This window comes from Montipora foliosa, unplaced genomic scaffold (genome assembly GCF_036669935.1).
Source record: "Montipora foliosa isolate CH-2021 unplaced genomic scaffold, ASM3666993v2 scaffold_410, whole genome shotgun sequence".
NCBI lineage: Eukaryota > Metazoa > Cnidaria > Anthozoa > Scleractinia > Acroporidae > Montipora > Montipora foliosa.
The window spans coordinates 365001-390000 of NW_027179713.1; the positions used below are offsets into that span (position 1 = coordinate 365001).

Sequence of the window (25000 nt, forward strand, 5' to 3'; positions counted from 1 at the left end):
AGATCGCTTAGGTCCCGATATCTTGTGGAGGTTGCGAAAAGATTCTAGCAGTCTCGGGATCATTTTGGAGTAATTTAAAATTTTTAAGAATGATACTTTTGACTCCGTGATTATGAGGATGGAAAGTGAGGGTGAATGGAATTCAGTCAAAAGTATCATTCTTAATAATTTGAAATTACTCCAAAATGATCCCGAGACTGCTAGAGTCTTTTCGCAACCTGCTCTTATTTCATTCAAACGCGACAAAAACGTAGGCAACTTTTTAGTTAGAAGCGCGCTCAAAACTAACGAGCAACCCAGCACTTTCAAATGTGCGCGCTCACGATGCAAAACTGTACCTCTGCAAATGTCATTTATTGCATAACCTGTACGTTATGCAATAAATTATACATTGGCGAGACAGGTAGACGACTTGGCGACCGATTACGCGAACACCTTCGCGATGTTGCGAACAATGACAAGGATGCATCTAAGACAGTCGCTCGTCATTTTAATCTCCCTAACCACTCCAAAAAACATATGGCTATCTGCGGCCTTTCCCTACATCTCTGTGCGACGGAAAGCCGCAAGAATCTGGAACAAATATTCATCTTCCAAATCGGCACCCTTAATCCTCACGGTATTAACGAACGCTTTTCATTTAACTAATGTATTCCTATTTTTCACGTTGCCATGTTACCACTAATACCCTGCGAGCAGAGTCTCTTTCGATCTTCCTAGATAAGTCATGAAGAGGAAAGAAGACTCTGCGAGCCGCCTCGACTTTCTTTGATTTGCCGCTGATCCGAAGAAATGGATGAGTTAGTCCAGTTTCGACTTGTCAAACCTGTTTTTTTAATTTGTGCGCATGACCAATCCCCTCGCGTCATCAATATTTTTTAAATTTACAACAGCGTGACAATTTTTAAACTGTCTAAATTCCCATGAGTATTTCCTCCGTTGTCGGTTACAGAAACTAGTTTGCCAGAATTGAGAAACCTATTGATTTTTTCAGTAAAAATTGAAATGGCAATTCAAAAACTTGAACTATCTCGAGTTTCGAAGGAAATGATTCCTTGGTTGTCATATGTTTGCCAGAGTTGTTCGAAAATATCCCTACTGTTTGTTTTGGTTTTGTGGTTTGCGGTTACTAGTCACGCGTGACTGACTCCCGAATACGTTTGAATTTTTAACGCATGCTCAACACGAAATGTTGAGGCGGCTCGCAGAGTCTTCTCTCCCCTTCCCGACTTATCTAGGAAGATCGAAAGAGACTCTGCTCGCAGGGTATACCACTAATAGCGTAGCCCCTACTCTACTACAAAAACTAGACGTAACCCACAATTCCCCGTGGATTCGCTCTGACGAAGGGCTAACGTTCGAAACGTCAGCTTTTAGAATCTCTGTACGGTGGCCAATTTACGTTATCAACTCCGTTGATAAAAGCAAAAAATTGTTAATTTCAGTTTACAGTGTCCCCAATTAGTGCTCCGGCGCTAGAACGACTAGTCACTTAAACATTTAAAGTTTCTTTCCTTTCCGCCTTTCCTTTCTGTTATGTTTTAAAAATTGCTGACACCGTTGCGTTACCTTCAAGACTTTCCAGATCATTCTTGAATACTTGTGTATGGTGTTGTCTGGAACAATCTTGAATATTTAATTAGATTGTTTTTGTGAAGCACCAGCATAATTTTCAAACAACTGAAACCGTGTGGTTCTGCAAGTAAATTCTTTTCTTTCACGACATATTTGATACCCTGGTTCCAGAGGTTATTTTCTTGCTATGAAAAGAGCGACAAAAGACTCGCTCTTTTGTCGCTCTTTTCGTAGCGAGAAAATAACCTCTGGAATCCAGGGTACATATTTGAGGACACTTCAAAGGCAAAATCCTTCATCATTGGCGATGGAGTTATTGCAAGCGGGAGTAACGAGTGTGATTGTTCAGGTGTGACGGAGGACAAATGTTTTCATGTCTGTGTTATACTTGGCGGAGGCCGTATATTAAAGCTGAAGGTTGAAATTGTACAGTTCTGTGAAGACTACGTTCATTTGGTGTTAAAGTTCCTTGTTTATCCGACATCAGGCCCTGCGCTCCGTCATTTAGTAGACAAACATCCTCTAAACATCGAACTCGTAACACTTTCCTTTCCTTTAAAGGAACCCTTTAGCTGTCATTACAGAGTTATTTAATCCGTTTACACGTAGGTGTTCTTGAAAAATACAAAAACTACTCAAAATGAAACATGAGAGCACGCCTTCCTTTGCACTAGCATCCCGTTGTGACATTTTTTGCGCGTACATGCAGAAAAGTCGAACCCAACTCTTTAGACTTTTCGTTTTTATCTTTTTCTCCGTTCTTGTTATAGACAGGATAGATAAACGTGTATTAAAATACCTTAATAGCAGCTAGAGGCTGAATTGCAAAGGTGTACAAATTATGTAGTAGAACTAAACAATAAAATCTAAGAAAGAACTAATTTACATATATAATTATAATAAATGTCAATTAAAATGTCGTTCGCTTGCTGGAATGAAAGTATCTCTGAACCGGTTTGTTTTAAAGGAAACTCTAAATGGTGTGCTTTGTCGTAATTTCATGAGTTGATCTCGGTTATCGAAAGGCAGTAAGTGATATAGACAATCCAAAGGATTGGAGACAATGCTATTAAAAAATTTTAAGGAAAAAGGTCTTCTCTCAGGTCCTTTAGGGTTTTCAGCCCTGCCATCTGAAGCGCTTCTCTATAATGATTATCATAATCGTATATAATTTTCAAGGCTCTCTTTTGGACACGCTCTAATAAATAATTGGGTAGACTATAATGGTAGACCTGACATCCGTAAAGTAAGACAGATTGAATACAAGCGACATAAAATTTTGCTATTTCTGATGATGGTACTTTAGCTCGCTTTAACTGAAGTAAAAAGTAAAGGCGCTTAACGGCCTTTTTAATCGTCTCAGAAACGTGAGTTTTGCACTTAAGATTGTCTTGGAAATACACACCCAGTAATTTCACGACCCTAACCCAGAGAGCTAACCTTAAAGCCATTTTAAAATTTCTATAAGTTCGTAGGAAGTCGGAGAGCGCACAAAGGAAACTCTTAGCTCATTACATTTTTTCGGATGGAGTTGGAACGAGTTGAGTGTTGACCAGGTAGCTACTTCGTTTATCATAGACTGAGCATTGCTAGGACTATTCTTACTTATGATTTCATACACTGTCGTGTCATCTACATATTTCATACAGTCACTAGCTGATGGTACTTTCAAATCATTTATCATAACAAAGAATAGCCTCGGTCCCAATTTTGTTCCCTGCGGTACTCCTGGTCGAACCGATCCCCACTCTGAGAGATAAATCATGTGCAAGTTTGACCCTTTGTTTCCTATCTTTAAGAAAAGCTGTTATCCAATTAATGATGTAAGGGTTGATTTTGTAGGCTGAGAGTTTCGATAGCAAAAGGCTATGATCTATCAGATCGAAGGCTTTTCTATAGTCCAAAGCAAAGATCCGCACGGTGTTCCCCGTTCCGTCTGTTGTTTGCGCCCAATTGTGCATCAGATTTATTAGTGCGTGCGCAGTGGACGACCCTGGAATACACCCTAATTGATCGGGTCCCAGACGTTTCAGAACTGCTGGTTTCACATGTTCGTGGACGACGTAGTGCTCGGCAATTTTGGATAACGTTGGTGTCAATGAAATAGGTCTCAAGTCCTTCTCCGTATCCTCAACAATCTTTGTTTGGGGAAGAAAGGTGATGTTTGCACATTTCCAAATATCCGGTAAAGTCCCTTGACTAATAGAGGAATTGATGATACAACGAACGGGCTGAGCGAGCTTGGGAGCGAACTCACGCAAGACCCAGTTTGGGATATTATCTGGGCCCCCAGCTTTGGAGGAGATGACCGTACTAAGACCTTTGAGGGTTGCTTCCAGTGAAATAATGGGGGTTTTAAAACCTTCAGTGCTCACAGTTTCAATATTATCTAAAAGCGGATCAAACGAAGCTTGAGGTTCTAGCAGAGCTGTATTGATTTCATTAGCCAAGATCTTAAGGTTGATTGAGGTAGCTGATTTGCTTGCTAGGAGCTGATTTGCGACACTTGTAGATGTTTTGTTCATTCCACATAACCGCCTACATTCGGACCACCACATTTTAGGATTATTTTCGGTCAAAACGGTGACTTTAGTGTTGTAATAAGAGCGTTTGCAGAGCTTCCGTTCCCTGTTTACCTTGTTCCGATAGTAGTGGAACAATATTTTGTTATCTTGGTAATATGCTTTTTGACGGTGTGCTATAAGTGACTTGAGTTTGGGTGAAATCCATGGTGCGTCATTTCGGTGGAACTTAACTCGCTTTTTGGAAGGATAGCATCTAACCCTATGTGAATCAGGGAACTGAGGTGAGCATACTGTTCTTGGACGCTATCTATTGTGTCGATTAATGACCAGTCGAGGCCCGTCATATAACGACCAAAAGCCTGCTTGGACTCAGCGTTCACAACACGTGTAATAACCGCTCTGTTTGCAGGAATGTTGGCCTTCGATCTAATTTTTGGAAACAAGCCAACAGTGCAGTGATCAGATAGTCCGAAAAGCGGGAATGGAGAAGGATTCTCGTAGTGTTCTGTGAGATTCATTAACACTTTGTCGAGTGTGCGATCCCCTCTTGTTGGAAAATGGACTACTTGCGTAAGGCGGAACTGCTTAATAACTGATGGAACATTTGCCCTGTTCCAGTCGCCAGCGAGAATTATACCTGCGCCAGGGATATCACTCTCTATCCTAGAGAGAGAATCCATCATGTAATCAAGGAGGGGCTCATCTTTGGCGGGTGGTGGTGGGTGGTATACTGTACCAAGACAGCTATAACCTCGGGGCAATCGGTTGGGCGTGATCTTGACCCACAAAACCTCAAGGCCCTCGGGGTCAGGGAACTCTTAGTCCTGTAGAATTGAGAATTTGATGGAATCTTTTACATATAGCGCCACACCCCCATGTATCCTGTGGGTCCTACCTTTGCGTATGATGTTGTAGCCACTAATGTCAACTACGCTGTCATTAATAGAATCTTTCAGTCATGTCTCAGTTATACAGCAAAGATCGAACTTGTGGATGTTCATAAAAATACGAAGTTCGTTTATTTTTGGTGCCGAACTCATTACATTAGACACAGCTATTGACGGCACGAACTGCAAGGTGTTTTTGCTGGCGTCAAAGTTTCTCTTAGGCTTGATAATAGCCAGATTATTGAAATTAACAGCTCTTTGTTCTGTATAACGGTTGGAGGCGACTCGCGTAGTTACTCTCACGGGAATTATTGAAAGTCCCGGTAAAGTGTGATTGTTGAACTGCGAGTAATCATTCAAAGTGGAAGAGTCACAGCAATTAACAGTTCTTTGTTTTGTGTAACTACAGAGGTGACGCGCGTAGTTACTCTCGCGGGAATTGCTGAAAGCCCCGGTAAAGTGCGATTGTTCGACTGTGAATAATTATGCAAGGTGGAAAAATCACTCGTTTCTGAAGAATGTTTTCTTCGGCCTGTATTTAATTGTGTTTTGGTAAGTCTTCCAACCCGTTTCCCTCGGTATTTAAAAATACCATCCGCTCGAAGGATCTTAAATAAAACTGACCGTTTTATCCTGAAGGTTGTAATTTTTCCGGAGCGATATAAGCTCTCGTCGAGAGTACTGTAGGGTCGTTGTTTGGCGAACTGGAGAACTAAGTTGTTGAATTAAATCTTGAGTGGTTCTCTGCCGGCCACCAGCGATGATAGTAGACTGAGCAGGACCAGGGTTGGTCGAAACATCACCGTATACCGTGATGTCCAATGGAGGGTCCTGACCAGGGATGACTAAGGAAACAAACCCGTGTTTAGTGTGCTTCTGCATTGGAACTCTTGATCGATGAAAACCATGTTTGACGATACAAACGCATTTCTTCTTAAATTGAACACCAGTGTGCAGGGGTTTCCACCTTGATTTAAAAATGGTTTAGAAATACAGCGCTTAAACAGGATAAAATAGCAATAGAAACTAGAGCTACTCTAAACGTGGCCGCCATGCTTGGCGCCTAATTAGCTTGTCTTGTCTTTTATTGTCTTTTTGCTGCACTTGCTGACTTTCTGCTGGGCTTCCTTTCACTTCAAGAATTTTCGAGAACGCATCACCCAAGCGGGAAAATCTTACCAAGGGATAAAGAGGGAAGTTTTCCTCCGAGTTTTTCACTCAAATTTCTTAGCGTTTCTGTGTATATTTCAAGCTCAATTAACCCTCTCTCTCTGCTTTGTGTATCATTTGTACGATCTCTTCCTCCAGCAGATCTTTATTGTAGGTGTTCCTTTTTTCATGTAAACACTCAGCAGATGGTTTAGGTTATTGCAATGCAAGGGCGACAGGGGGTGATCCTCTTACCAAGGTCGATCAACTTTTCTGCATATACTTAATTAATACCAGGTTACTCCCTGACCAATAGAACAAAGTTTTCGTATGTTGAAAACAATGTAGAGTACGTGACACACCCCAGGAAACAAGACTTGAAAGTAGATACTCAAGATCTGTTTTCTTTGTACAGGCTTTTGTTTTTCGTTGACTCTTTTTAGTCGCGGATACGCGAAGCGTATAAACGACTATCATTAGGGGTCAGAATATGCAAGTTTGTCGCTCACTCAGATGTAAACTAATCGATACGTCAAAGACCAATATCAATTTTTCCAAGATATGCCAATTTGTCACTCACTCAGTTGAATTCAAATCGATATGGCGACGATCAATATCGATTTTCCGACGTTTCACTTTCCGAAGTAATGCCACAACGTAATACGTTGAAATATTCTTCGACGTTTCTTCGTTCTAACGGGATTGACACTCGTTGCAGTCAGCATGTGTTACCGAGCCGTTGCTCAGTGACCCTCAGTGGAAGACTAGAGGTGTCACCGTGCTATGTGTTCTGAAAATAAATGCGAAGAGACATTTTCTCGCCTCGATCTTCCAAGTTCAGCGGTCCACTCGTATTAGCAAAGGAGCACGCCGTGAGATCGCCGTGGACAGTGACAACTATGTCATATTTCATCATTCTATTGGTTATATTCAATACCTATAAGGTGCCGTTATAACATATTTCAAAGGTGAATGCGCTTAAATGAAATAGACGGGGTTAAAACCACTCGATAGCTGTGTTTACAAAGTTTAGAAATATCCAGAACTTTCGGCATCATCTTGTTGTAGTTGCGTAGAAGCATTCCTTTACGATAAGAATCAAACACGAATTCGCTCTTTCCTAAGCGTTTCCAGCGGGCGAGCGAGTTCATTTTTCTGGCCGCGCGAGAATAGGGTGTGCGCCAAAAGAAAACAAATTTTTGCGGCGCGAATTGACTGAAATTTCCGCTGGGAACTTATTTTTGCCGTTTTCTTTTCAAGCAGCAAGACTATTTTGAACTTCTATTACGTTTTGTTAAAACACCCCCTAGTCATCGAGAACGGGTGGAAAAAATGTGGTTATGTGGTTTTTTGCATAGTAGAAATCTAGGATAGTTTAGCGGAAAAAATGTGGCATCCCGTAGGCCTTAGAAAATGGTGTCCCTTCGGATGAACCGTTCGAAGGTTAACGTGACCTTTTGATTGACTGCTTTGAGTTCGTTTCTCATGCCTCAGAGACTGGAAAAGTAGTGACTTAACATTTTATCATTTCGTTTTGTTTGCAGCAAGCTCCAATTGCTTTTTCTCAATGCAAATATCAAAATAAACGATCTTTTTTACCCCACTGTAAGTGGATCAAAAGCCATGTTTAGTTATATTAACAAGATTAAATTTTTCTGTTTCTTAATTTTGCTGGTGTTTTCTTTCTGCTGGAAATTATATTTGCGGATTAAGTACTATCTGCAAAATCCGCAAAAATTACAAACCGCGAAATAAAAGTGCTACACCGTAACTCCCGGCATTTGCAATACCATTTGGTCCAAAGGTAAACCAAAAAAAGTTTTGACCTTTCATCAGATTAGACTAAAAAGAAGAGAAAATATGAAGCGGTAACGACATGTTCAGTCCTTCCTTAGTGTGTGGCATAAAAGTTTGCTTAGTGCAACTCTATTTAAAGAAGAGACGAGTGAATTTTACTCAAGAGCGTATTTTATTTTTAAACTGAATTTATTACCAAAGCTTAAAAACCTCGAATGGAACAGGACATTACAAAATAATTAAACGTGTGAACGTGTGAGCCAAAGGGCCTCTGCTTGCACGACATCTGGGTTGACAACTTAAATGGTCTTAATGACCCCCCACTTGAAAAAATTAACTGGAACGCTGCAGTTCAATACCACCCAATTCAGTGCCTTCTGTTTTTGTGTAACACGTACCACAAGCAACCAAGTGTACGCTTCATGGAGCGTCTAGTTTTCACCATGAAAGACCAAACATTTTCTTGGTCAATTTATGACAGCCGATGACATGCATGACAGCTCAATTGGGCGGTTTTCAAAATTTAGGGGTTTGTCTGCAAGCGTTTCCTTCTTGTCTCGCCCTACTTTTCGCGGGGCCAAAACATTACCAGTCTTCATGTACCCCCACGGAAACGCTTGCTACGCAGGCTACTGGCAAAATGGCTATCCTCTGGTACTTCACTGACTTTTAACAACCTCGTAACAACTTTAAAGGAGCCGAAAACACCGGTTGGCGATTATTTTCATCAGGCTCTTTTGCATCTATAAAACGCAACTAAATACAGCATGTTTCATGATCCTCTCCAGATTTCGTGAAAGGTTCAGAAGTTTTGGAAACAATCCGTGTTTTTACTTATCGCAAACTGAGGCATTCGTGGCTGTTTAAAAAGTTGCCGACCCTTCAGATATTTAAGAATGGCTGCCTGAGAGAATCGAGAATCGTCCGTCAACGACCATTTTGGTGGATCGCTTATATTTTGCCCAAAGATACCCTTTAGTGAACTATTTTCAAAAATCACATTTACAAGTTCCAGCGATTCTTATTTTTTTTAGAAATTTGTGAAAATTTGAAAACGCGGTTAAAGTGCGGTTTTCTGTTTGACAAATTGTCCAATATTTGCTGCGAGAACCAAGCAACGGTTTCCGTGAAGTCTTAAAATAAAATCAATTGGCCCCAAACTTAACACAAAATAAGATAACCCTTCTTATCCATTTCTACTTCGACACTTTTTACAAACATGTTAAAATTGTGATTTTCTAAGCAATTCAAAGAACATCCTCAATGGCCGCATAACATGACGGCGGAAAATGGGTGATATTTAACGCGATAAAAATGTACCTGAAACCTCATTCTTTAAATTTTTACTTCATATTCTTTTAAATACTACTATTCGTTGTCTATGTAAAGTTTATGATCGAACTCGGAACGGATCCCTCCGAAACTTTCAGAAATGTTTGTACCCTGGGCAAGCTAAATGACGTGAAATTTGAACGCAAACTGATGGTGATTATTCATACAGATTCGTCGAACTGACTAATTTTCGACTTGTAGCTTGGAAAGCTTTAAAAGATGTGAAGTAACCTTTAGATGTATCAGAAGTGACTGGAAATCTTATTTGAGGGCAAAAATCCGCAAGTGAACTATATATTACTCAATTCAAACACATTTTAATTAATACTAGACTAATACTGGTTTATCCAAGTGACTTTTCTATATATCACTATTCAAAACAAGTTAATACGTATTAAATATGTTCAGTTTTCAGTCAAAACACATCGTGATTCACACGATAGGTTAATATTTTAGGCACAAGAAATGTACTCTACTGCAATGCGAAAGGTATCGAGAATTATTTTTGGGGTCTTATGCATTATGCATAAAGACCCTTAAGTCAGAGGCAAATCTTGTCAGTATGTCACTTTGAGGACGAGAACACACGTGACAGTCTGGCTTGTAGACTGGGTACTAGTAATTGCGAGGTCATTGTTTTCAAGTGTCGGCCATTGCTTCTAGCGTTCGTTGTTTGCAAATAAATCTGCGGTCGTTTTCCCTGTTTTGGGAAAAATTTGAAGATTTTTCCGTCGCAAATTAGTTGTAAGGTAAGTTATTTGTGTTTCAAAATTGATCTGTCGTGCTGTTTCAGATTGGTTTTCTTTCTTTCATTTCGAAAATTAACTATCCTAGCGTGCCTTGTTTGTTCTTTTTTATTTCATCCAGGTGACGTCGCTGAGTGGAATCGATACGGGAGTTGTTTACTCTCGCAAGCCAACATATTTAGACTCGGCTTGTGTTTAGTGCGGATTGCACTGAAGCTAAGACGCTTTCGCAAGCCCACATTCATTGGCTCGAAATCCGTTGCGCACAACATACCTCACAAGTATCTCACAAGCTATCACAAACCAGTATTTATCGGCTTGAAATGTCGGTGTGGGTTACATCCCAAACTGAAAGGGTTATTGTACTCTAAAAAATAGTGGCATTGAATAACAGTTTTGCAATCTCAAAGAATAGTATTTCGTACTCTTACTGTTGTCTGCTACTAGCCGCCAGCATGGGAACAACAATTGAACAATACCGGTCAAGGATCGGCTGTCACAACAATTTTGTGAAAGTCAAGGATGCATTTTCAGGTGTGCGAGGGCGATTTTGGAATACGATGCTTATGATGTTTTACTTAAATGTGTTTCACTTGCCAACATTAAAACAAGTTGTTGGACATTACAAGTCGTGTAATGAGGTGATGTTTTGGTTTGCACAAATGATGTGCTACAATGTTTATATCCCATTGCCTATAAGGCAAGCAAATGATGTGGAGGAAAATCCAGGTCCTACAATATTTGATATCATTGATCCACCAACCACTGTGTCCGCTGACTCTAGTCAAGGAAGTGAAACAATCTTTGGTGTGAATGCTGGTAAAGTAATGTGTAGCAATGTCACTTCCTGGTATTATACCATCAAATACAAGAGTAATTCTACTTTGAACAATATTTTGGTTATTGGAAATAATCTATACAGTTCTATAAGATGTTCTGTGCGAACAAATGACTATTTGCTGTTAACTGATGTTCCAGACATGGTTTCAATATTTAATAGAGTGTATTTATTGCAATATAGTGTATTAATGCCATTAGTTAACAAACAACAATTGTAATTCCGTTGAGAGTTTGAAAATACTCCTAGAAGTGAATTTCTAAGAGATATATGGACCAATGTTTGATGTCATGAACAAACTTCCAGTAAATGACTCACTATACACCCTTTTAACAAGTCTAATATATGCTGTTTTCCGCTAATGACGTCGAACTCTTGCTTTCAAATTTTATTTAGAAATGTACAAAGGCTTAAAACTTTTCTGATTTCTCTTCTTTTTTGAAGCCTTTGTACATTTCTGAATAAATTTTAAAAGCATGAGTTTGACGTCATTAGCGGAAAACGGCATATATTAGACTTATTAAAAGGGTGTGTATTGTAATGAATACACTTTATCAAATATTGAAACCATGTCTGGAACATCAGTTATCAGCAAATAGTCATTTGTTTGCACAGAACATCTTATAGAACTGTATAGATTATTTCCAATAACCAAAATATTGTTCAAAGTAGAATTAGCCCACAAACTAATATCTTGTATTTGGTGGTATATCATAGCAGTATGTGACATTGCTACACGTTGCTTCCAGCATTCACACCAAAGGTTGCTTCATTTCCTTGACTAGAGTCAGCAGACACAGTGGTTGTTGGATCGATGATGTCAAACATTGTAGGACCTGGACTTTCCTCCACATCATCACCTGTATTTTTAGGTATTGCTAATGCTGTGTGTACCATCAATGTTTATTACTGCTACTCCAGTAGATGATGCTAGTAACACTGTTGGAATCTCAGGATTCATTGGAGAATGTCTATAGGTTTTTACTACAGTGTGGTAAAGTGTTTTCATCAAATGGCTTTTCCCAGCACCACCACCTCCAGTTATAAACAAATAAACTGGTTCAACATTTTGTGACTTCAGACTTTTGAGGTTTTCATTTTATTTCTAGTCTATGAAAGCACCCTGTTGTAAGCTTTAGGTTGCGTTTTTTATTATGTAATGATCTACATGTAACTGATCGACGTAATTGGTCATCAGATATTTCTCTTGGCTGTTTATACATTGTTACTGGTGATGGACTGATTTCCAGTAGTGTGGGGATTTGCACCAAGCTCTGAGACTACTTGTTCATTGAATGCCTCATCTAGTGATGATTCATCTTAGAATTCTAGTTGAATTTCAGCATTCTTTTGATCATTTATATGATATGAATGTATGACAGTGCCATGCTTGTGTCTTAGCCAATCTAGTGCTTCTGTTACTGGTAAATAGCTGATAGAGATGATGTAGCGTGCAGCAAGAGTTGTCAAAACCGTGCAAATGGCATTAAGAGAAATTTTAGTGGCAAGTCATCGATGTAAAATTCTGAACAGGTCTGAAATTTGAAGCATACTTAAGGAACTCATTTCACTGCTGCATTGTTATGGCAAATTTTGAACCAATCACGCATGGTAAAAGTGAGACCGTAGTACCAAATTCTGTAAGGGCTGAATGGAGTTAAGCTAAGCATAAGACCCCAAGTACGCATTGCGGACCTATTTTTGTAATTGTTCACATTACTGTTTTTTTTTTTTTTTTTTTGACGCACGCAGTGTCCGTTTCATTTCAAGAGCACGCTTTTAAAAGGTAGTAGTAGAGCAAAAATACGACAGAATTTCAAAGAATTTCAGACCAAATCAGTATACATATGCTAAAAAACGAAAACTGAATGAGCGTCAATTGTGTGGTATCAAACACATCAGTGATACAAATTGACATAATGAACGGTTACTACCGAAAGAAAGCTACCTAAAGCACTTGCACTTCAGCAAGCTACGCAAAGTTTGGGTCCATGTTATCCGTTTCATTGTGAACTCATTTTCCGGAGGCAATTGGTGGGTGTATATGTATAGAACGATCCGAAGTGGAATACACATATCTCAAGTATTGTCAGGAAAGCGTGCAAACAGATACACTATCTTAGGGTCTGCAGAACAGCCTATCTCCCCAGGGACATTGGTCTTAGGACTTACATCACTAAGATTAGAACTGTCTTAGAATATGCCTCGCCTGTCTGGGGAGGGTTGCCCATTTACCTCGAAGAAGAGCTACAGAGAGTGCAGAATAGATGTCTTAATGTCATAGGAGTCCCTCAGGATACTGTTGAGTCACTTGTAACTAGGCGTCAGAATTTGACGAGGAAGGAATTTAAGCGTATCCTAGAATCTGAAGCGCATCCTTGTAAACGTTTTCTAGATCAGGCGGTGGATCATGGAAATAATTTAAGATCTTGTAAGATAAACTCAGTGCACTTCAGAATACCTGTATCACGCACTGTTAGGGACCAACAATCGTTTATTCCTAGAGGTGCTAAAATTAATTTAACCTAACTTAACTTAATTTGTTATGTACATATGTGCATATGTACATATTTTACTGTAATATTACGGTATTTATTTATTTAAAACTGGATCATTGGATAATGCAATTCGAGAGTTTTGATTGGCTAAGCCATTATACCATGATCTACAAACACGGCAAGCATATGCGTGATTTTTTGGGCCTTTTTATTTTTATTGTAGTCTATATTTTGGGGGTCATTTGTTTTTTTTTTAAGTTGACCGCTGACCAGATACTAGTTTTCATTGGAGTGCAGGCTCAAACTAGGTTGACTCACTCACCTGAAAATAAGCGAGGCTTCATTTTTCACGTGCTTTCTGTGGCTCGACGCAGCTACACGGCCATGCTACGTCAACTATAGTTCTTACACAGTTAATGCTTTTCGTGTTCAGGTGGAAAACGGTTTGGAAAATGTTTTCTTTCTGCCTTTTCGCTGGTTCAATCCAGTTTGACATGTGGTCCACACTGGCGGCTACGCAGTTATTCAAGTCAAGCATCGGAGGGATATAAAATTGAAGCTGTGTTTATTTTTAAATTGCATAGAGCTGCTCTTTTCTCTGTATTGCAATTTTTGGCATATCTTTAGAAGCTCTGATAAGGTTTCATGATGCCTGGAAGACCTATGACTAGAACAGAAACGAAAGGAGAGCGAAAGAGAACGACAACGACAAAAGAGAATACCAGTAATAGCTCATACTTGTTGGAAGAAGTTACTTCACAAAGCTTTCTTTGGGCACTAAACCGTATGTTATTTTTTACGGATGCGTTATTTAAAGTGGATGCGTATTTTTAAAAGTGGTTCAATCAGTTTTTCCTTTGTTCAGGAATGAAACTCGAATTTTTATTGACAACTGGAATTAAATAACAATTATCTGTACTATTTTGGACACAAAGATAGAGTTGAATTGTTTGTTTTGCTTTAAAATGCGAGCGAACAAGTGCTTTCGATGTGCCTCGACAGTGTCAAGAAAATTTTGCCCTTATATTATAAACACGAAATCGAAATGAGTTCTCATAAAATTAGGGGGAAATTTCACTAGCTTGTGTTTTCAGATGTTTGTTTAAAGCACCTAAAGGTAATTTAGGGTGCGTTCGATTGACCGTATTCCGGAATAGGAATACATGGAATACAGGTTGGAAATCCTTCGTTTTTGCGGAGATTCACATTAAAATTGTCAAACATTTGCTAAAATGCTATTTTAAACATATTTTTATCATCCTTGCAGCTTCGAAACGAGCCAAACATACCGTTTTAATCATCACTGCACGTATTCTTATTCCGGAATAGGGTCAATCGAACGCGCCCTTAGTTTTCGTCCTTTCTTGGTTGCATTGCCGTATTTTGCCGATTCTTGTTCCAAGCCAAGCTGGCGTGTTTCAATGAAATAAATCAAAATGTGAATGATCTCGTTTTCAGACCTTAAACTGACAAAGTTTTTTATGGTTTCTTATTTTAGCGTGATTCTTGTTCGCTGGGTATTGACAGTTAACTCTGAAATGGCTTTTTTCCTTTCCATTCGCTGACTGAGGATCTGCTTTGTTTTCTTTTAAAACTCGTGCGGTTCAACAAAAAATCATTGCCAAACTGGTGAATTCAAAAGTAAATCTCACTCGAAAAACCGATATCACACTCATTGCTTTGTGATTCATGCGATATCGGTTTAGCGTAAAATTTACCATGGAATTCCCTAGTTAGGCAATAATTTTTTTCTACAGAAGAAAGCAAAAAAAATGATTTTATTATTAAAGCAGCAACCGGAAACATCAAAACGCGGACAATTCAAAACTTTTTTATTTTCATTAACCATACAGGCAGTAAGATTAAATAACCAGGGAGCTCCGCTTTTAGGCTTGGCTAAATCTATATATTATTGGTATTAATCGTACCATTGGTACCAACGGACCATCGGAATTGGAAAAGTAATCAAAGTCTCCTTAATGAGTTGTATATTCACCAACGTAACCATTGGAATGACATCCTTTTCTATTGGTACCAATCCTATCATTGGTACCAATGGATCATCGGAATTGATGAATCGTATCCGTTTCTGTGTATTGGACATGAGTGAAATGAACTTACCTCGTGCTATAGAGATACACTTACAGAACTTCCTCTTGAAATCTGCCATGATCATTAACTGATAATTTATACATCCTAAACTCAGACTGAATCAGTTAGTCGTGTTCCTGTCAAAATCTGTCGTAACGTATTATGAATTTATCCCTTGGAATAGGGAAATTCCTTCATTTGCAACAGTACTCCCTCCTATTGCGGGAATTCCACTTATATTCGTTCAATGGAGTACTGTGGTAAATAGTGTAAAAAACCAAACTTTGCAGCCTGCAATCCTATGAAAAAAAAGTTTGGATTAGAGTGGCTATTACTAGGCGCTTAGCTGAACCCAAAGACGAACAAAATAGCGACATTTTTCTCGGAATATATGGAGTACTGTGGCGGAGAACTCACAGTGCCATTATAATTTTCTATGACTGTAACCTGATCCTCCTACACACAGGGTTCAATATATGAAAAGCAACTTACGACCTATCCTAGCAAAAGCTATCACGTATTTATGGCAAATATTGCATATCTAACAACAGTGAATGGGTTTATGGTACGGCTCACCAGCAAATTATTCTTATTCATTTCGTAAACATACCACATTATCATTTGCGAGAATACAGAAAGAAAATATAAAGACCTTATTCGAGCCTAACATTTCAGCAATTATAACTTGAACAAAGCATATCGAAATCCCAGTAAGTTGCCACTTCTTCGAGTTTCTGTTAAAGGAATGAAACCACGTGTAAAGAATGTATATGTATATGCTGAGGTCCGATCTCACCCATATTATCAACCGACATTGCAATAAGCTACAAAGGGTTTCCTTTGTCTTATAGCTTTCCCATTAATTTTCATACGGTTTAAGTGAAAAGCTCTTGCATAAAATGCCTGTGTTGAACTTATGGTGAAAAGATGCAGAATGCACGCGATTAAGCTAAGCAAGAACATTCCATTGGAGTAATGTAGCGTGTAATGTAATGTGTAACGAGGGAAAAAATCTTTTTTTTTTCTTAAATTTACCGCTCCGATGTTATCAGTAAATCTCAGTAATTTATATCTATATAAGTTTTGTTCTTAAATCTGCGAAAAAGAAAATTCCACTCTTCCCACCGCAGGACTTGAAACTTGCAGTATTAAGACAACACAAGGTAAATGCTGCCATTTTCCATTCATCTACCGTGGAAAGGTTTACGAGAAGTGTACTACGAAGGACTATGACAGGCCTTGGTGTTCAACAACGGCCAATTATGATCAGGATCTCAAATGGGGAAACTGCTCACTAAGTAAGTGGAAAGTTTCCGTTTAAAGCACATCGAAATCCCAGTAAGTTGCCACTTCTTTGAGTTTCTGTTAAAGGAATGAAACCACGTGTAAAAAATGTACATATATATGTTGAGGTCTGATCTCACCCATAGATCACTTGCTTGTAAAGCGCATTTGAATATGCCAATAGAAAATGCGCTATATAAATTCATTAGCATTACCATTAAAAAATCGCATTTATTGCCCTTCGAACTTTTTCAGACAATCGTGGTCAAACGTTGTTGGGAAGGTTGCGGGCATCACTTCACTTCACACCTAATTCGATTATTATAACAATTGACTGAAGTATTTGGAAAATACCATGCTCTTGTGCATGAAATTGCCATATCTTCGCTCGTATTCCGCTGAACTCACTTGCCCTTGAAAAAACTAAATGTCTTTTTCTTGCAATAAACCTGTTTAAGGGTAGCATGAAATTTCTATTTTGACGGCAAAAAATGGAAATAATATTTTGAAAAGTGCATCAAAGGAGAGCCTTATGACAACATAATGTTTTTTGAAAATTAATTCATTTTAGAATCCATGCTACACATGTATCCAAGTATCTAAGCCGTGGATGTTATTGTCAGATGATAGCTATTTGCTAGCTCTGTGAAATGATTTATTTCTTCTTTGCTTATGCTCCATAGGGAAAAGATGTCAATGTATCTTTTCCAAAGAAGAGGCTTGAATAGACTTAGTTTGATGATTTCTGTTTCAACTTCGACCACAGCCCTGAAAATGTCGGCAAAACGCGCTGTGGTTCGATGCATTTGAAACTAGTTTTTCCGTTAAACAAGAAATAAATTTCTTTTAAGATAAGGCTCAACAATTCTTTGAGAAAGTGAGTGCATAATGGGAGGGTTATGTTTATGGCATGTTTCGTATGTGCCACATGGGTGGTGGAGCAGGCGATTCATACGCACAACGGTAACGGCGATGCTGCAATCATGCTAATTACACAAATAGTAGAAACCCATGAAAACAATCATATAACCAGATAATAGTGGTAGCCATTTGGTAAATAAAACCCTTCAGGCAACTGGTAAGTCGCCTGATAATGTCCGCGGCTTAGAGATAAATATTTGCCCAAAATGCGAAGCTTCGGGAGCTAATGTGAAGTTCTGAGGCCAATCTTTCAGCCAAGAATATCATCAACCGACATTCCAATAAGGTACAAAGGGTTTTCTTTGTCTTATCGCTCTCCCATTAATTTCCATACGATTTAATTGAAAAGCTCTTGCATAAAAAGCTTGTGTTAAACTTATGGCGAAAAGATGCCAAATGCACGCGATTAACCTAAGCAAGAGCATACGATTGGATTAATGAAGCGTGTAATTAATGTGTAACGAGGAAGAAAGTCTTTTTTTTTTTTAATTTACCGCTCGCATGTTATCAGTATATCTCAATAATTTATATCTATATAAGCTTTGTTCTTACATCTGCAAAAAAGAAAATTCCACTCTTCCCACCGCAGGACTTGAAACTTGCAGTATTAAGACAACACAAGGTAAATGCTGCCATTTTCCATTCATCTACCGTGGAAAGGTTTACGAGAAGTGTACTGCTAAGGACTATGACAGGCCTTGGTGTTCAACAACGGCCAATTATGATCAGGATCTCAAATGGGGAAACTGCTCACTAAGTAAGTGGAAAGTTTCTGTCTAAAGCACATCGAAATCCCAGTAAGTTGCCACTTCTTTGAGTTTCTGTTAAAGGAATGAAACCACGTGTAAAAAATGTATATGTTGAGGTCCGATGTCACCCATAGATCACTTGCTTGTAAAGCGCATTTGAATATGCCAATAGAAAATGCGCTATATAAATTCATTACCATTACCATTAAAAAATCGCATTTATTGCCCTTCCAACTTTTTCAGACAATCGTGGTCAAAAGTTGTTGGGAAGGTTGCGGGCATCACTTCACTTCACACCTAATTCGATTATTATAACAATTGACTGAAGTATTTGCGAATTACCATGCTCTTGTGCATGAAATTGCCATATCTTCGCTCGTATTTGGCTGAAGTCACTTGCCCGGTTAAAAACTGAATGTGTTTTTCTTGCAATAAACCTGTTTAAGGGTAGCATGAAATTTCTATTTGGACGGCAAAAAATGGAAATGATATTTTGAAAAGTGCATCAAAGGAGAGCCTTATGACAACATAATGTTTTTTGAAAATTAATTCATTTTAGAATCCATGCTACACATGTATCCAAGTATCTAGGCCGTGGATGTTATTGTCAGATGATAGCTATTTGCTAGCTCTGTGAAATGATTTATTTCTTTTTTGCTTATGCTCCATAGGGAAAAGATGTCAATGTATCTTTTCCAAAGAAGAGGCTTGAATAGACTTAGTTTGATGATTTCTGTTTCAACTTCGACCACAGCCATGAAAATGTCGGCAAAACGCGCTGTGGTTCGATGCATTTGAAACTAGTTTTTCCGTTAAACAAGAAATAATTTTCTTTCAAGATAAGGCTCAACAATTCTTTGAGAAAGTGAGTGCATAATGGGAGGGTTATGTTTATGGCATGTTTCGTATGTGCCACATGGGTGGTGGAGCAGGCGATTCATACGCACAACGGTAACGGCGGTTGTCCAATCATGCTAATTACACAAATAGTAGAAACCCATGAGAACAATCATATAACCAGATAACAGTGGTAGCCATTTCGTAAATAAGACCCTTCAGACAACTGGTACGTCGCCTGATAATGTCCGCGGCTTAGAGATAAATATTTGCCCAAAATGCGAAGCTTCGGGAGCTAATGTGAAGTTCTGAGGCCAATCTTTCAGCCAAGGATATTATCAACCGACATTCCAATAAAGTACAAAGGGTTTTCTTTGTGTTATTGCTCTGCCATTAATTTCCATACGATTTAATTGAAAAGCTCTTGCATAAAAAGCCTGTGTTGAACTTGTGGCGAAAAGATGCCCAATGCACGCGATTAACCTAAGCAAGAGCATACGATTGGATTAATGTAGCGTGTAATTAATGTGTAACGAGGAAGAAAATCTTTTTTTTTTTTAATTTACCGCTCGCATGTTATCAGTATATCTCAATAATTTATATCTATATAAGCTTTGTTCTTACATCTGCAAAAAAGAAAATTCCACTCTTCCCACCGCAGGACTTGAAACTTGCAGTATTAAGACAACACAAGGTAAATGCTGCCATTTTCCATTCATCTACCGTGGAAAGGTTTACGAGAAGTGTACTGCTAAGGACTATGACAGGCCTTGGTGTTCAACAACGGCCAATTATGATCAGGATCTCAAATGGGGAAACTGCTCACTAAGTAAGTGGAAAGTTTCTGTTTAAAGCACATCGAAATCCCAGTAAGTTGCCACTTCTTTGAGTTTCTGTTAAAGGAATGAAACCACGTGTAAAAAATGTATATGTTGAGGTCCGATCTCACCCATAGATCACTTGCTTGTAAAGCGCATTTGAATATGCCAATAGAAAATGCGCTATATAAATTCATTACCATTACCATTAAAAAATCGCATTTATTGCCCTTCCAACTTTTTCAGACAATCGTGGTCAAAAGTTGTTGGGAAGGTTGCGGGCATCACTTCACTTCACACCTAATTCGATTATTATAACAATTGACTGAAGTATTTGCGAATTACCATGCTCTTGTGCATGAAATTGCCATATCTTCGCTCGTATTTGGCTGAAGTCACTTGCCCGGTTAAAAACTGAATGTGTTTTTCTTGCAATAAACCTGTTTAAGGGTAGCATGAAATTTCTATTTGGACGGCAAAAAATGGAAATGATATTTTGAAAAGTGCATCAAAGGAGAGCCTTATGACAACATAATGTTTTTTGAAAATTAATTCATTTTAGAATCCATGCTACACATGTATCCAAGTATCTAGGCCGTGGATGTTATTGTCAGATGATAGCTATTTGCTAGCTCTGTGAAATGATTTATTTCTTTTTTGCTTATGCTCCATAGGGAAAAGATGTCAATGTATCTTTTCCAAAGAAGAGGCTTGAATAGACTTAGTTTGATGATTTCTGTTTCAACTTGGACCACAGCCATGAAAATGTCGGCAAAACGCGCTGTGGTTCGATGCATTTGAAACTAGTTTTTCCGTTAAACAAGAAATAATTTTCTTTCAAGATAAGGCTCAACAATTCTTTGAGAAAGTGAGTGCATAATGGGAGGGTTATGTTTATGGCATGTTTCGTATGTGCCACATGGGTGGTGGAGCAGGCGATTCATACGCACAACGGTAACGGCGGTTGTCCAATCATGCTAATTACACAAATAGTAGAAACCCATGAGGACAATCATATAACCAGATAACAGTGGTAGCCATTTCGTAAATAAGACCCTTCAGACAACTGGTACGTCGCCTGATAATGTCCGCGGCTTAGAGATAAATATTTGCCCAAAATGCGAAGCTTCGGGAGCTAATGTGAAGTTCTGAGGCCAATCTTTCAGCCAAGGATATTATCAACCGACATTCCAATAAAGTACAAAGGGTTTTCTTTGTGTTATTGCTCTGCCATTAATTTCCATACGATTTAATTGAAAAGCTCTTGCATAAAAAGCCTGTGTTGAACTTGTGGCGAAAAGATGCCCAATGCACGCCATTAACCTAAGCAAGAGCATACGATTGGATTAATGTAGCGTGTAATTAATGTGTAACGAGGAAGAAAATCTTTTTTCTTTTTTTAATTTACCGCTCGTATGTTATCAGTATATCTCAATAATTTACATCTATATAAGCTTTGTTCTTAATCTGCGAAAAAGAAAATTCCACTCTTCCCACCGCAGGACTTGAAACTTGCAGTATTAAGACAACACAAGGTAAATGCTGCCATTTTCCATTCATCTACCGTGGAAAGGTTTACGAGAAGTGTACTACGAAGGACTATGACAGGCCTTGGTGTTCAACAACGGCCAATTATGATCAGGATCTCAAATGGGGAAACTGCTCACTAAGTAAGTGGAAAGTTTCTGTTTAAAGCACATCGAAATCCCAGTAAGTTGCCACTTCTTTGAGTTTCTGTTAAAGGAATGAAACCACGTGTAAAAAATGTACATATATATGTTGAGGTCTGATCTCACCCATAGATCACTTGCTTGTAAAGCGCATTTGAATATGCCAATAGAAAATGCGCTATATAAATTCATTACCATTACCATTAAAAAATCGCATTTATTGCCCTTCGAACTTTTTCAGACAATCGTGGTCAAAAGTTGTTGGGAAGGTTGCGGGCATCACTTCACTTCACACCTAATTTGATTATTATAACAATTGACTGAAGTATTTGGGAAATACCATGCTCTTGTGCATGAAATTGCCATATCTTCGCTCGTATTCGGCTGAAGTCACTTGCCCTTGCAAAAACTGAATGTCTTTTTCTTACAAGAAACCTGTTTAAGGGTAGCATGAGATTTCTATTTGGACGGCAAAAAATGGAAATGATATTTTGAAAAGTGCATCAAAGGAGAGCCTTATGACAACATAATTTTTTTTGAAAATTAATTCATTTTAGAATCCATGCTACACATGTATCCAAGTATCTAAGCCGTGGATGTTATTGTCAGATGATAGCTATTTGCTAGCTCTGTGAAATGATTTATTTCTTCTTTGCTTACGCTCCATAGGGAAAAGATGTCAATGTATCTTTTCCAAAGAAGAGGCTTGAATAGACTTAGTTTGATGATTTCTGTTTCAACTTCGACCACAGCCATGAAAATGTCGGCAAAACGCGCTGTGGTTCGATGCATTTGAAACTAGTTTTTCCGTTAAACAAGAAATAATTTTCTTTCAAGATAAGGCTCAACAATTCTTTGAGAAAGTAAGTGCGTAATGGGAGGGTTATGTTTATGGCATGTTTCTTATGTGCCACATGGGTGGTGGAGCAGGCGATTCATACGCACAACGGTAACGGCGGTGCTGCAATCAAGCTAATTACACAAATAGTAGAAACCCATGAAAACAATCATATAACCACATAACAGTGGTAGCCATTTGGTAAATAAAACCCTTCAGGCAACTGGTACGTCGCCTGATAATGTCCGCGGCTTAGAGATAAATATTTGCCCAAAATGCGAAGCTTCGGGAGCTAATGTGAAGTTCTGAGGCCAATCTTTCAGCCAAGGATATTATCAACCGACATTCCAATAAGGTACAAAGGGTTTTCTTTGTCTTATCGCTCTCCCATTAATTTCCATACGATTTAATTGAAAAGCTCTTGCATAAAAAGCTTGTGTTAAACTTATGGCGAAAAGATGCCGAATGCACGCGATTAACCTAAGCAAGAGCATACGATTGGATTAATGTAGCGTGTAATTAATGTGTAACGAGGAAGAAAATCTTTTTTCTTTTTTTAATTTACCGCTCGTATGTTATCAGTATATCTCAATAATTTACATCTATATAAGCTTTGTTCTTACATCTGCGAAAAAGAAAATTCCACTCTTCCCACCGCAGGACTTGAAACTTGCAGTATTAAGACAACACAAGGTAAATGCTGCCATTTTCCATTCATCTACCGTGAAAAGGTTTACGAGAAGTGTACTACTAAGGACTATGACAGGCCTTGGTGTTCAACAACGGCCAATTATGATCAGGATCTCAAATGGGGAAACTGCTCACTAAGTAAGTGGAAAGTTTCTGTTTAAAGCACATCGAAATCCCAGTAGGTTGCCACTTCTTTGAGTTTCTGTTAAAGGAATGAAACCACGTGTAAAAAATGTATATGTTGAGGTCCGATCTCACCCATAGATCACTTGCTTGTAAAGCGCATTTGAATATGCCAATAGAAAATGCGCTATATAAATTCATTACCATTACCATTAAAAAATCGCATTTATTGCCCTTCCAACTTTTTCAGACAATCGTGGTCAAAAGTTGTTGGGAAGGTTGCGGGCATCACTTCACTTCACACCTAATTCGATTATTATAACAATTGACTGAAGTATTTGGGAAATACCATGCTCTTGTGCATGAAATTGCCATATCTTCGCTCGTATTCGGCTGAAGTCACTTGCCCTTGCAAAAACTGAATGTCTTTTTCTTGCAATAAACCTGTTTAAGGGTAGCGTGAATTTTCTATTTGGACGGCAAAAAATGGAAATGATATTTTGAAAAGTGCATCAAAGGAGAGCCTTATGACAACATAATTTTTTTTGAAAATTAATTCATTTTAGAATCCATGCTACACATGTCTCCAAGTATCTAGGCCGTGGATGTTATTATCAGATGATAGCTATTTGCTAGCTCTGTCAAATGATTTATTTCTTCTTTGCTTATGCTCCATAGGGAAAAGATGTCAATGTATCTTTTCCAAAGAAGAGGCTTCAATAAACTTAGTTTGATGATTTCTGTTTCAACTTCGACCACAGCCATGAAAATGTCGGCAAAACGCGCTGTGGTTCGATGCATTTGAAACCAGTTTTTCCGTTAAACAAGAAATAATTTTCTTTCAAGATAAGGCTCAACAATTCTTTGAGAAAGTGAGTGCATAATGGGAGGGTTATGTTTATGGCATGTTTCGTATGTGCCACATGGGTGGTGGAGCAGGCGATTCATACGCACAACGGTAACGGCGATGCTGCAATCATGCTAATTACACAAATAGTAGAAACCCATGAGAACAATCATATAACCAGATAACAGTGGTAGCCATTTCGTAAATAAGACCCTTCAGACAACTGGTACGTCGCCTGATAATGTCCGCGGCTTAGAGATAAATATTTGCCCAAAATGCGAAGCTTCGGGAGCTAATGTGAAGTTCTGAGGCCAATCTTTCAGCCAAGGATATTATCAACCGACATTCCAATAAGGTACAAAGGGTTTTCTTTGTCTTATCGCTCTGCCATTAATTTCCATACGATTTAATTGAAAAGCTCTTGCATAAAAAGCCTTGTTGAACTTGTGGCGAAAAGATGCCCAATGCACGCCATTAACCTAAGCAAGAGCATACGATTGGATTAATGTAGCGTGTAATTAATGTGTAACGAGGAAGAAAATCTTTTTTCTTTTTTTAATTTACCGCTCGTATGTTATCAGTATATCTCAATAATTTACATCTATATAAGCTTGGTTCTTACATCTGCGAAAAAGAAAATTCCACTCTTCCCACCGCAGGACTTGAAACTTGCAGTATTAAGACAACACAAGGTAAATGCTGCCATTTTCCATTCATCTACCGTGGAAAGGTTTACGAGAAGTGTACTACTAAGGACTATGACAGGCCTTGGTGTTCAACAACGG

At 38.5% G+C, this 25000-nt stretch overlaps 1 protein-coding gene across 1 annotated transcript in view; it reads left to right on the top strand.

Annotated features, from left to right (window-relative positions):
• The window catches only part of LOC137988178 (uncharacterized), a 55003-nt gene that overhangs the window by 1341 nt on the left and 28662 nt on the right, over positions 1-25000 (top strand). The window contains exons 2-7 of the mRNA XM_068834231.1: positions 16569-16736; positions 18233-18400; positions 19891-20058; positions 21550-21717; positions 23216-23383; positions 24875-25000. The exon at positions 24875-25000 is cut by the window's right edge and continues 42 nt beyond it. Of these exons, the coding sequence (XP_068690332.1) occupies positions 16569-16736; positions 18233-18400; positions 19891-20058; positions 21550-21717; positions 23216-23383; positions 24875-25000 (966 nt within the window). The remainder of the gene's footprint in view (positions 1-16568; positions 16737-18232; positions 18401-19890; positions 20059-21549; positions 21718-23215; positions 23384-24874) is intronic.